General features: G+C 41.9%; 1 protein-coding gene across 1 annotated transcript in view; it reads right to left on the reverse strand.

Annotated features, from left to right (window-relative positions):
• Window positions 1-3320: 3320 nt before the first annotated feature.
• The window catches only part of PDIA5 (protein disulfide isomerase family A member 5), an 88929-nt gene continuing 79513 nt past the window's right edge, over window positions 3321-12736 (reverse strand). Inside the window, exons 15-16 of the mRNA XM_017740244.1 lie at window positions 8681-8815; window positions 3321-6184 (exon numbers count right to left, since the gene is read on the reverse strand). Of these exons, the coding sequence (XP_017595733.1) occupies window positions 6104-6184; window positions 8681-8815 (216 nt within the window). The 3' untranslated portion in view covers window positions 3321-6103. The remainder of the gene's footprint in view (window positions 6185-8680; window positions 8816-12736) is intronic.

Below are 12736 nucleotides of genomic sequence, written 5' to 3' on the forward strand. Positions count from 1 at the left end.
CGATTTCTCTGCGTGCTGAGGGAAAATAAAACAGAGGGTGCTTGGCTGCCCTGAGCTGGTGTGTCCAGGCCCTGAGGCTGGGCTGGCTCTGCAGCTACTTGGCATGGAAAGGAGGAAAAACATGCATAAATTAGGAGCTCTTAAGGCCAGTTTTCTTCTTTAGTCCCAGAATAACTGGCCGAGGGCACTTGTATTGCGGCAGCAGACCAACCCCTCCCTACTGACAGGTGACACTCTTTAGTGCTTCACTTGTGCTGGCAGAAACACCACGACATTAATTACACTGTGCAGCACTGCCCTGGCTAAAAAACATGGATGCTTGTCCCCCCTCCTTTTCTTCACGAGATTTCTACAAACAAAAAAGAACAAGAGAAGTGATGGTAACTGCATTATTAGTAATACATAGTTGTAACGGATTAGTTTACTTTCCTGTCCTGCACAAGGAAGATTGCATTGTGCTGTGCCTATTGTTTTATGGGAACTCAGGCTGGATACCAGGTGTCTGTTACAAATGTTGGGCACCAAATTAAACACCCACACATACTGAAAGGACCAGCAACACGACAGGAAGAATTATTCATTTTGCCAGCAGTAAAATGACAAAGCAGAGGAGTGACAAATGCTCTAGATAAACCCAGAGCTCCAATTTAATGCATGGGATAAGGACCTCTTTTTCCAAATAAAGACTCCCAACTCTTGCAGTTTCTTACTTCTCCATAATTTAACTGTGCACATATTTGGCATTTAGAGTGTGACGGATTTACACATTTGCTATCAAATGAGCTGCAAGAGCTAATCAGCTCGGGCAGAATTGCACATATTAATGAAGAAGGCTCTTCTGCATGCCTGCGATGTAGACACCCACTTAACTGGGGCACCAGAGACTAATTTGAAAAGATTTTGTTCACGTAGCTCTTTTCTTATGATGAATGCTTGCAGGGAATCATGCTGTAGAGAGGGAGCAAGCAGTATCTGCAAAATCTGGCTAAATGGTTCTCATTACTGAGTGATGGAAGAGCAATAGGAAAGATAATTTATTAGTGGCTCAAAGCTAATGAGAATAATTAGCACTATGATGCTTTCTAAGCATAGAATAACTGTCCTTAAGGAGCGCTGTCTCCCTGCAGCAGTGCCGAGTGCTCGGGGCAGGAGGACAGGACTTCCAGGGGCAGGAATCTTAAAAACCAAGGACCAGGTTGGGCAGCTGTGTGGAAACACCCACACATCCTATGGCCTGCATTAGAGCCATGATTTCCTAAATTTTTGGCTAACAGACCACTTTTTTTATGTCTCAAAACCAGCTACACTGGGCTGATGATTTATACTTAGCTTAACTCCTCAGAAACCAAGGGTTGGAAATTGCTGCCTTGGATACTGAGATTTTTTGCAATATTGCATCACACAGTGCCTTCCAAGACCTTGCAAAAGCCAAGCCAGTCGACAGTGCTTTGCAGGAAGTATTTCAGCAGCATTGGTCAGTCCCCAGGAATCCTGGCTGCCAGCAGAAAAAATGGCATTTGGCTTCATTTCCTTTGTAGACACCCAGGTATCCTCCTTCCTCACTCTGTAAATAAAAGCAGGATGTGCAGAGAAAACCTATCATCTTCTTATGACCAGTCAAAGAAACTAATGGGAAAAATTCTGGTTTCCAATCAGTTCCAGCACAGAGCAGTAATGTACACAACCGGATTAGCCAAAGGGCTGCACTCCTGTGGTTCCAGCAGAGCCATGGAACGCTCAGGGATGCTGGGCTGCCAAAGGCAAAGGAAATGCCAGCGTTTGGCTACAGTGCTCAACACCTGCTGATAAAAGCTGATTTTCCCCGACCTCTCAGTTTTCAGAATTTACTCCTGCAATCCCAGTGTTCCATTATAGACCCAATCACACTAAAGTAAGCTATTAAATTAAAACGAGGTGCACGTGGGCAGCAGTCCCCACTCTCCCGAGTGTCATTTGGAGCAAATAGCTTGTTTCATAGTTTGTAAAATGCAGTTGGCAGGGGTTCAGTGTTATTCTAGGAAATCCATGTAGGCAACATTTCTTTCTTGTAATACAGCACTATCAAGAATATGGAGAGTGATTTTACTTTTTATTTTTTAAAAGGCAAACAGACAAAACATCTGTAGGCTACGTCACCAGGTCTTGACGTTTCTTTTGAAAAGCAGTTCGCCTCTAAAATCAAAATCACCCATAAAGCAATTCCATCTGAAACAAAACTCTCTGAAGCATTCTCTTAGAGCTTACTCATAATGGGAGTTTTATCTGCTTTTTTACTCCCAAATTAAATGCTGCACGAACATAGACCTTACCTCTCTCATCTCTTTTCACCAGTAATATCACTGTATCTTTGCGGATGACTATTGAGAGGCTCTTAAGTTAGCAAGATTTGGGGACTTAATTTGGTTTAGATAAATTCCCAAGGCTGTTTCACCCAACTGCAACTATTTAGGAAGGGCTTGGGGGTCAACATGGCTGTCAGATCCAAAATGCAATTTAAAGCAGGGGGAAAGAGGAAATTGAGGTTTTTTTAGGCTGCTTTTCTTGACTTAGATTGGAAAGCAAGTCTCTTCCAGCCTCTCTTGGAGGAGTTGCTCTGGTTTGAGCAAGTGAGGCCACAGTTACTGGGTAAGAGATAGATGGATTACAACAGAGCCAAATCATCCTCTGGGGTCACAGGGGCTGGGATAAAAGCCTATACTCATCTTGGGACTCCCAACTTGTGTTTGCCATATCCCAGAGCATTCACTCTCCTGGGAACTTTTCCCTCCTTTTGGCAGATGAAACAAGTCCAACATCTCAGGCTCTTTCATTAGATGGGAAAACCATTTCCTCTCCAGCTTCCAGTATGCACAAAAAGCTTGGCCTTGCTGCCCTTCATCTCTTGGTCCAACCACACAGCAGGACTAACACAGCCCTGTGGGCTATTTATATCTTGTTTAAGCCAACACTAGGGAACAAAGTGATGCACAATCCTTGCTCAGCCTCTCTGCTGTGTACATGTTTTACCCTTCCTCGACAAGATTTAATCTGCTTAGGGTTAACTATGTAGCAGATGTCCAAGACCCTTGAATCACACCTTAAAAAGACTGAAAGACCAACCCCATAATTGCAAGAGCAGAATCTCTGATTCACTGCAAACCATTTCTTATCAGCAATTAAGTTTCTTGCTGATAAATGATTCATGACTTGAAAGCCCAGATTACTCACTTTTAACCATGGCAGAAATTCCTGTGTGATTATGAACGCCTGGGCTACGCATCTACTGCGACAGGCTGGAAACTCTGAATGTGTGAAATGACCAACCATTTAAATACAGAAAATAAGAGCTCTTACATATATTTTTCATTCACAGTTTTTAGAAAATAATAACATATTTCAATTTCAATGAGACTGATGTGAATATAAACATAAACTGACTTCACTAGCAAATAAAACCACCAAGTTTTGCTTTACTGGAGGCAACAGAACTAAAACAGTGTGACTGATATCCAGACCTGGCCTACTAATTAAAAAGGCTTGGAAGCAAAGCTCCAAGCTCCTGGTGCACTCTAGTTGACGGTAACTAAGGCTTTTGTCAGCCATTTGATGTAATCATTTATGTTGTTCAAAACAGTATTTTTCAAAAACCATTCAGACCATAAATCAGATGAGTCATGACCCTGTAACAGAAGGTAAAGTATTCTCAAATATTTTATATTTGTGCGTTAACACATGATTAGCCAAGAAAAAAATGAATGCCCAAGTCCAAGAAGTAACTGACAAAAGACTGAAGGGAAAAATGAGAATTCCTGATTTTATTATGGTGTAACCGGCTGTAAGGAATTACTAGTCTGAAGCACAGTGTGCAATTGTCTTATCCTAAACATTTACTAAAGCCTATAATTCAGAATGATCCTGACTAGTGAAGTCACCATTGGCAAGCTATCATTTTTTTCTTTCTTATTTTTGAAGAAGTCTACATTTCTCACCAATTAGCACAAACATAGGGACAGCCTATGCACAGAAATGCTCAACATTTTCTGGAGACTGTTATTTCGTTAGTGCCAGCTGCTTTGACTCTGAGATCAAAAGAGATGCAGCAAGTTCTGGACTGATCATATTTGATAGTTTGCTAAAAGCAGAAGAATTCCTGTTTGAGATCAAATGGCATCAATATGTAGTTTCCTAAATGCAGGGTGGAGTGCCTGCTACTTACGTGAGGATAGCTTGAAATAAAGAATTACCATGATCTTCTGTAAAAGTGCTATACACAACATAAGTAACTGTGCTAATTGAAAGGGAAAAAAACAGAGTAAGAGACTTCATAAATTAAGCTACTTTTACATTTTAACATTATGTACTATCAGGCAGCTGATTTTTTTGGGTGAAGAGGCTCATCAGGTGCCTAATAAGAAAAGATACTTGGCACAGCTCCATGGCCATTCCAACTGATGTCATGGTTAACAAGCTGGCTACCATACAAGGCCAATCAGGCTGCTGGTATTCCACAATACTCACTAATGGCTTCAGCAGCTTAACGGTGCCAAATATACAGTGCCATTAATTAGGCAAGAGAGGGAAGGAAAAAACACCCAGGAAGGAGATAAGATGCCATTCACCTCCTGAGCAGCCCCTCAGCACGGCCTGCAGGTCCAGACTAGAAGAAAACTAGACAGGCAGACTGAGGAGCAAGAGGAATGTTTCAGACGCAGGTCACAGCTCTCTGCTGTGGGAAGCTGTTCTGTGCCCCCTGGAGTGCCAGGGCAGAGGGAGGCTGACCCTCACACCACCACACACCTGCAGTGCTGCCCAGCACTCCCCAAGGCTGGGATGTCCCAGCCACGGGCAGTGGGAACTCGTCCTGCGTGCACCGGCTCTTCCTAAGCCACCACCAGCTGTGGTCACTGGCCCAGCGGGGAAGAAGCTGAACAAGGCTGATTAATGATAAAAATACTTGTCTTTTTAAAAATTTATTTCTAGTTCAAGGTGAATCCTGCCCCTCCCTCTCCCCTCCTGTGAAGACAGAAGTACTTCCAGATCAACTTTTTTTTTGTATAAGCATCAAAAGTGTAACACATTTCAACTGCTGCTGATACAGGTTTTACAGTGATGACTGTCAGAGAGAGATTGTTTGTGCAACTCCTTAAGGAGCAAAAAGGAAAAATCCCTCCTACAAATGAAGATAAACTTTTGGAATGTAAACAGGTAATACACACAATTACTGCATTACCATAAGTATTATGCATTTAAAAGTATTATGCATTTATCAGAACAGCTGAACATAACACTTTACAACAGATATTTGATATGACCCAATCATAACTTGAAGGGAGACTGTGTTCCCTGTAAGAGTAACCATGTACCTCTATAAGATAATCATTCCTGCCATAACTCACAGATACATACAGTATTGATGCCAAAGAAGGAGGGTTTTTCATTTCACCCATGCTCTGCTGATTTTTGATGTGTGGCTTAATTCACTCAATACATTTTATAAAGGTATGTAAACAGTTCTGATTTAAAGACCAGAGAGGTTTAAATGAAATTAACAGATCTGGACTGGTCAATGTTAATGTCTTCATTAACTCAGATACCTTATTTATCCCTGAGCACCTTAAAATTGTTCCCCCCAAATCTCAGTCACAAACACATAACTATTTCACAAGAATGTAAAACTGCATTTGAATAAATCTGTGACTTACAAATCCCATTTTCCTGGACTGATTTAAACAAAATGTAACAAAACAAACCCAAACCAAACCGTGTCCCCTCCCCTTTGTTTTTTACATATACTGCAATACCGGAACAAAAATTTCACCCTAACAAACAACATCACCTACAGACACGCTACAGACTACAAAAATATTGCATAGGAGTGTCAGTGGGCATAGTCTCCCAACATGAGAGAGAATGCTAAGTTTTCTTTAAAACATTATGGCAACATTCTAATTTATTTTCCTTTTAAAAATCAAGTGGTTTCACTTTATTTCAAAATTGTACAAAATGGCCATGGCTATTTATAAAAAAAAAGTCTCTGTCTTGAGAATATGTGAAGTCTCAGGTGCATCAACAAAGGACCTGGAACCATTCACAGTGCAGCGGAAAGCTTCTTTTGAGGCAAAAACTACAGTTCGTCCTTCTTCTTGCCTACTCTTTCATGATCTCTTTCTCTCAGGGTTCGCATGAAAGTGGTGAATCCAGACTCCTGGTTTTGAAGGAAGAAAAATATGGGTCATATTTTTACCAACAAAGCAAAACAATGCATCAAGAACACTTTGAGCTTCTGTATCCCAGCAGAATATAAACTAAGGAGCAGTTGTTTAGTTTCTGTACCCCATGGCAGAACAGAAACTAAGGAGCAGTTACTGCTTCTGCATTGCCTCATCATACCATGCTCTGCTCCAGTGCTGCTCCAGTGCAATGCAAGGGGAAAATATCCATGCGCATCCCACGTGTCAAACTTTGAAGAGATGGGACACAGAGAAAAAGGCCCTAAAACTCACAGGACAAGGTAAAATCTGTCACTAGAACTGCCATTGATGCCTTTTTGTTGAAAACACTCAAAAGACATTTTCAAGCTGCCTTTGTATGTTATTTGTGTCATTTTAAAAGCAGTTACTGGATTGTTTGTTGACTATATACACACTTGCCACTCATCTTCTAACAGTTTTGATCACGATTTTCCTCCTTTTCCAAATATTCCAATGATGGAAATAACTTTTTTTTTTTAATAATTACTACAAAAATTATCAAAAATTTTCAACCTGGTTGTCTAGATTCCAACCTCTGTATTTCAACAACTTATGATTTAAGGCTGTTGAATGCCAGCAGCTTCCTTTTCCAAGGAAAGCTGTGAACACAGTTCTCAGGCATTTCAGAAGGCTCAGATGGGTGGAGATGTTAACACTTGTGTTGGAATACACTGCCTACTGGTACCCCAACACTGAAGTTTTCTGGGCAAGTAGCACTGCTCCCACCCAATCTGACCATTTTTGCATTTAAACCATCACACAATACACCACTCAAAACTGGTGATGAAGAGGGAAAATACCAAAGGTAGAGAGCAACTAAAAGAAGTCAAAGACTTTAAACAATGCTGGGGAACAACAAAACAAAATAAACCAAAACCAAAACCAAACCACAAAGCTTTTAGAAGGCTGAACAACAAAAACACTTTCCTAAAACTATTGACTATTCTTCCACTGAAAATAAATGAAGTGACAAGCTTCAGCCATTTGTCACCTGGAGATATCTGGCAATCAACAGCCCCCACAAGAGGCACTGTGCTAAGCACTGCCTCCAGCATTACCATGATAAGAGATAACAAACCCTAATTCAATGCTGCACAAGCAGAAGACAGTAGGTCCCCAGAGAGGTGGAAGGGGAACAGAGCAGCCAACAGCAGAGAGATTGGGATGTTCCTGTTGGGTCATTTTTACCCAAGAAAGGTTGACTGCATATAGGGGATTTGTTAGTCCACTATCCAGCATATGGACAAGTATCTCCCAACTGCTGTGCCTCAGAGCACTCCTGTGTTGGATATAAATTCTTTTTATGAGCCACCACGGATCCTTTCTTTCATATATAGTTTCTCTAAGTATGGGTTAGAGATGCAAAAACTGCAGCTGAAATCTTACTTCAATTGTTGGCTACTGCACCCATCTTTACTTTTAAGAAAAGATCCAGAATTGGAACTAAAACTCCATAACAACGGCTGGATCAGCACCATGGAATGGTAATTGCTGGGGTCCAAGTATGCTGAAGAAAACTGGGAGGCGAAGCTCCATGAAAGCTTCCCCAAGATCCTGACTAACAGAGAACCTCAGAACCTGGCTTTTAAATTCATGCTTCTACATAATTTTCTGAGCTCTAAGAGCAGCAATAACTTTCAGGTAAGAATCTTTTTTCAAAATCACTGCATGGCTCAAAGACCCCAAGTTTTTCTTGCAGACCCCAGGTAATCAATGGCTGCTGAGGAGTAACCTCCCTCTAGGAGGTTATGACAAAGGCGGCCCACAAATAATTTAATTGCTTCCTTATTTTCAGGCACTTTACAACCACTGAAGGCATTATGCCATTTCTGCCCCCATTTCTTGCCCTCATAGCATATAATTAGCTGGCCACAGCAGGACAAAAGAATGAAACTTCAGCCCAGGGGTAGATGGCATGATTTTTCTTCCCATCCGGAGTGCCAGGAGGGAATCTGATTCAGGGCAAATGAGATATTTACTTTCCCCTAGTCTCCAAAGGACAGCTTTGTCCTGGCTATAAAACCAATGGTCTGTCACCATTTGGCAGCCTGGTGGACCTGTAACACGTTTGCAGTGTCCATGCAATCCAGAACTGACAGGAGTTAAGTCCTGTGTTTTCTGGCATTTCTGCCAGCAGCACATGCAATAAACCCTTCCCTTTCACTCAGTCCAAATTCACTGACAGACTTCAGCTTAAAGAATAAAATATACAAAGAGCATTACCAAATCTAATCCTTCTTCCTCTTCTCATGTTCCTAAAAATAGACCAAGTGTGTTCCTAATGCAGAGATGTACAGGATTGTGGTACAATCCATGTAAGACAGCAACAGAGGCAGTTCAACATTCTTCCAGCATGGTAGAAATTCACTCTGCAGTGTTCATTTGCAAGGCAGGACAGGCAGAGGAGACTTTCCTCCCTGTACCAGGTGATAACTCTTGCTTTCACTTACCCCTCGATCTCCCGTATATTTTTCCACAAATTTCCCATAGTTGTAATAGTTGAAGGTGGGGTAGCCATCAACCCCCTCCTGCTTACACAGGTCATGATTCTGTCCTTTGGCACAGTCCACTGCAGCGTAGGCGATCTGAAACACAAGAGATCATGCTGAGGCAGGAGAAGACAAAGCAAGAGCCCACTTCATGGTGATGCTGCTGCATCTTAGCCTTAGCAATGTGAGAGGTCCAAGTCTTCTGCCAAACATGCAATGGCTTCTGTAAGGGTTCAGCTGTGGAGGGAGAGCAGAGGATGGTCATCACCTGGCGTGTGCAGCTGCATGACATGTTCAACTCACAGAGCAGAAAATCACCTTCCCACTTAGCTCTGCATTCAACTCCAAACAGGAAATCCAGAGGCTGGGTTAATAAAACCAAATCCAAGCACAGTGGTCACAGCTCTGTCATGCTGCAATATTTTTCTTCCACTTTGGTTTTAAGTGATGAACAGTGACAGTGGCTTTGGTGACACTAATGATCCAGCTAACCCATCCTCCTTCCTGTGGCATGGCTAATGCTCGGAGAAGTTACCAAACATGGATGGTCACTTACACAGCCTATTCAGAGATTAATGATTTCTACTCCAAATAGCTTTTCTAAACTCCATGCAGCTCTTCCAAGGTCAAATGGGGATGGATAAGAGGACAGGGCATTGTCTACCAAGCACTGCACATAGGGAAGAAGGCTGCTTGCTTACAGTCTCAGCCTGGGTTTGTATTTCCTTTCTTGTCTTTTTTCAGGACTGTACATTATATGCAGCCATTAGCAAAATGGGCTTTAATTCCTTTTGAAATCTCTAGATGCTACTGTCACATAGACAAACCCTGAGTAGGAAAGAGCCTTGCCACACTTTCAGCCTGTTGGCAGTGGAGCAACACCCTCAGTCCCTGCCTGCTTCCACACAGGCAGGGTGAGGAAACACAACCTCAGAGCCCCAGAGCAGCAGCTCTGAACATTCAAGTCCTGACCGTCTGAAGAATTAAGGAGGGGCTGCCCTTAATTCTGATGCTGAAATAAAATGTAATTCATAGGCTTCTACTCAAAGCAACTGAACCCTGTGCTGTGATTTCACCCTGACTGCTCCTGTGAGCAGCAGTTCGGGCTCTGAATGCAGGCTGCTCACACAAGCTCTGCCTTCACAGCGCAAGCCAGGCCCTGCTGAAGGGCAAGCATGTTAAAGTACAACCTATGTGAAAAAACCAAACAAATCAGAGGAATGACATTTTGCAACTTTTTTGTGGGTTGCAATTTATCAAGTGCTAATTTCATAGCAGACACATCTTAATTTGAAATTTCCGTTCCACAAGCCTCCTTCAAACAGCTGATCGAAATACCTTTTGCTAGCATGACTTTAGGGATGCAGTTGAACTGTGCTTCCATAATTAAAAGATCACTTAATATTCCACAAAGCCCTCCTGTTTCATGGTGACACTGTCAAAATGAGAAAACCTGATCTCATTCTCCTAGCAGTAATTGAAAGAGATTGGCAAAGCCAACTTCAGTTAATTTGCTTGTTTTGTTACGACTTTGAAAGCCCAACAAGACAATACTCAGTATGATCTTGCTTACTCTATCTTCAGGTGGAAAGTACTAGATAAATGAACAGTGTTCTTACCTTAAATATCTGGTTTTTTATTTTAAACATTAATAAGGCTATTACAGAACCACGACTCTTAAGAGCTGTTAAAAACATGTATGATCCCTTTTTTTTTTTCTTTCTGTAAACACAGACTCCTACACATTCAGGTCCAATTTAAATGAAAGGTTAGAAATAATAAATTGGAGTTTCATCTAAGTATTCCTGCCTTCCTGACCTTAGCAACCAGCCAAAATTTAGAGATCTGTTGGCTAATTCTGTGTAAACAAAGGCTTAGAATGGAGACAAACATTTATTTGATGACACAGCATGAAGGTAGAAAGAATACTGAAGTCCTGGTTTCCTAAAAACTAAAAGAATAAATAAAATAAATTTTTTCTCACTGCTCTAAATATCACACAGAGAGAGATTACAGCCAGAAAAAGGGGAAGGTATGCATGTACTCATCCAGATCTTAGTAGCTGGTTTGAGGCATGAAGCTGTTGTGACTGATGATCCATCTGTTCTTAGTGTCTTGGACATTAAGAAAATTAGTTTTTAGTACACTGGAAGGAAGAAGTAAGAGAAGCTCTCTTTATCTGTATCTCTGGAAACATCTAAACTGGTACTGGCTGGAGCAAAGAGTCCATTTTCATTTACAAAAAGCTTTTGTGAGAACAGCCCCCAGTGAGGAGAGGGTGCAGTGCAGGAATGCAATGCTACAAGCCACTGTTAACCTTGTTCAGAACATCTTCACCTGTTGCCTCAGAACAGATGACTGATGGACGTTAAGGAGGTGGCTTCTGACAGAAACGCTCAGTAGCGTCCTTGAGACACAGCTCTCCTCAGCACATGGAAACCAAAGCTGGACCATCTGTGCATTAGTTGTGCACACAGAGATCCCAGTCTGCGTCATCCACAGCAGCCACATGAGTCCAATGCTGTGTCTAACAGGTCTAATGGCACATCTGGAATAGCATTTGGGAGACATGTCCGTGGTCTGTCCTCTCTGCAATGCTCCTAATGCAAGCTCCCACACAGCCCCACCACTGCTCCTGCAAACACCATTTTGAGCCCAGCTCTTCAGAACACACACATTTGGTTGGTTTTACAGCCAGTGAGAGAAGAGGACGGCATTTTCAAAAGCCTTGTAACTCATACAGACGTGAGCAAAATTTCATAGAGAAACATCTGATTCCCAAGACTGTATCTGAGGCTGCATTTCAATGACTGCTGCCAACAGTGGCTGAGTAAGAGTACTTAGGAGAGCTTGAGTGATTGCTTTAGATTGGAAATGTTAAGGCAGCCTAAATATAGAGGCTGCTACCATCTCTGTGCACTCATTATCATAGCATCACAGTCCTAATTGTCTTGCCTGTCTCACAGCGGAAGATCAAATACAGTGCACTGAGAGAAAAGTGATGCTGGAAAACACTTGTAGCAAAACACACTTCTGGACTGAGGACCAATTCTTCTCTCAATTCTATCAACTCCAGACAGCTGAACTCTGAGACACACCAGAATTTCAACAAATAGCACTGATGCCCTTTTGCTTTGTGTTTTCATGGACTGTCAATACTGAGCTCCATTGCTGGTAGAGGTGTGTCCTACCAGAGTGAATTCCTGCATGGCTCTACTGAAAGGCTGCATGTAGAAAGATGCAGAGTCCTGGCTCAAGTGAGCAGTGATCCACTGTAGGTGGAGTTTCCCCTCATTCTCAACCCTCTTAGCAACAGGCAGCTTTTCTGCTTCACTAAAGAAGGAAACTGAGTCAGGAAAAATAACACCCGAGAAAATCTCTCTCAAAATGTAGTCAGACTTCTGGAGAATATTCCTCTCAGAATTGATCTTCATATTCAACTACCTGCAACAAGTTACACAGAAGTTCACTGGACAGCACAGGTTCACAAGACCTACATGCTTTGACCTACAAACCCACTAGGTTTATTCAACCAGAAACTGCAGACATATTAAGCATAAGGTATCTGTGATAGGTGTCCAGGAGCCAAGACACTTGGCATCACCTCTCACGAATTCCCTCTCATGAAGAGGCAAAAACCCTCTAAAAATCTGTGAAAGAAACTCCGCTAACACTGGTCTCACGTTTATGTGTGTTTGTATATATATATGTCCATTATGGAAAAATCCACTGTAACAGCTTTCAGAAGGCAAGACTGATTTTATGGAGATTTTGATTGTTAGGGCTAAAATTTAATTTCTTGAGCTTTACTCTAACCAGAGGGGAAAATCCACTGAAAAAACATTTCAGGGAGAAAAAGCTGTAAGTGCTCTATCTGCAACATGCACAAAACTCCATGGGATTATGGATTCTCTATAACCCAAAGCTCTGCTGCCTCAGATATTGACAATACATCATTATATACAAGTTCTTTCTCCAGAGCCAAAGCTGTTCAGGTCTATCACCAGCCTGGTTCAG

The sequence above is a fragment of the Corvus brachyrhynchos genome, unplaced genomic scaffold, assembly GCF_000691975.1.
Source record: "Corvus brachyrhynchos isolate BGI_N302 unplaced genomic scaffold, ASM69197v1 scaffold126, whole genome shotgun sequence".
Taxonomy (NCBI): domain Eukaryota; kingdom Metazoa; phylum Chordata; class Aves; order Passeriformes; family Corvidae; genus Corvus; species Corvus brachyrhynchos.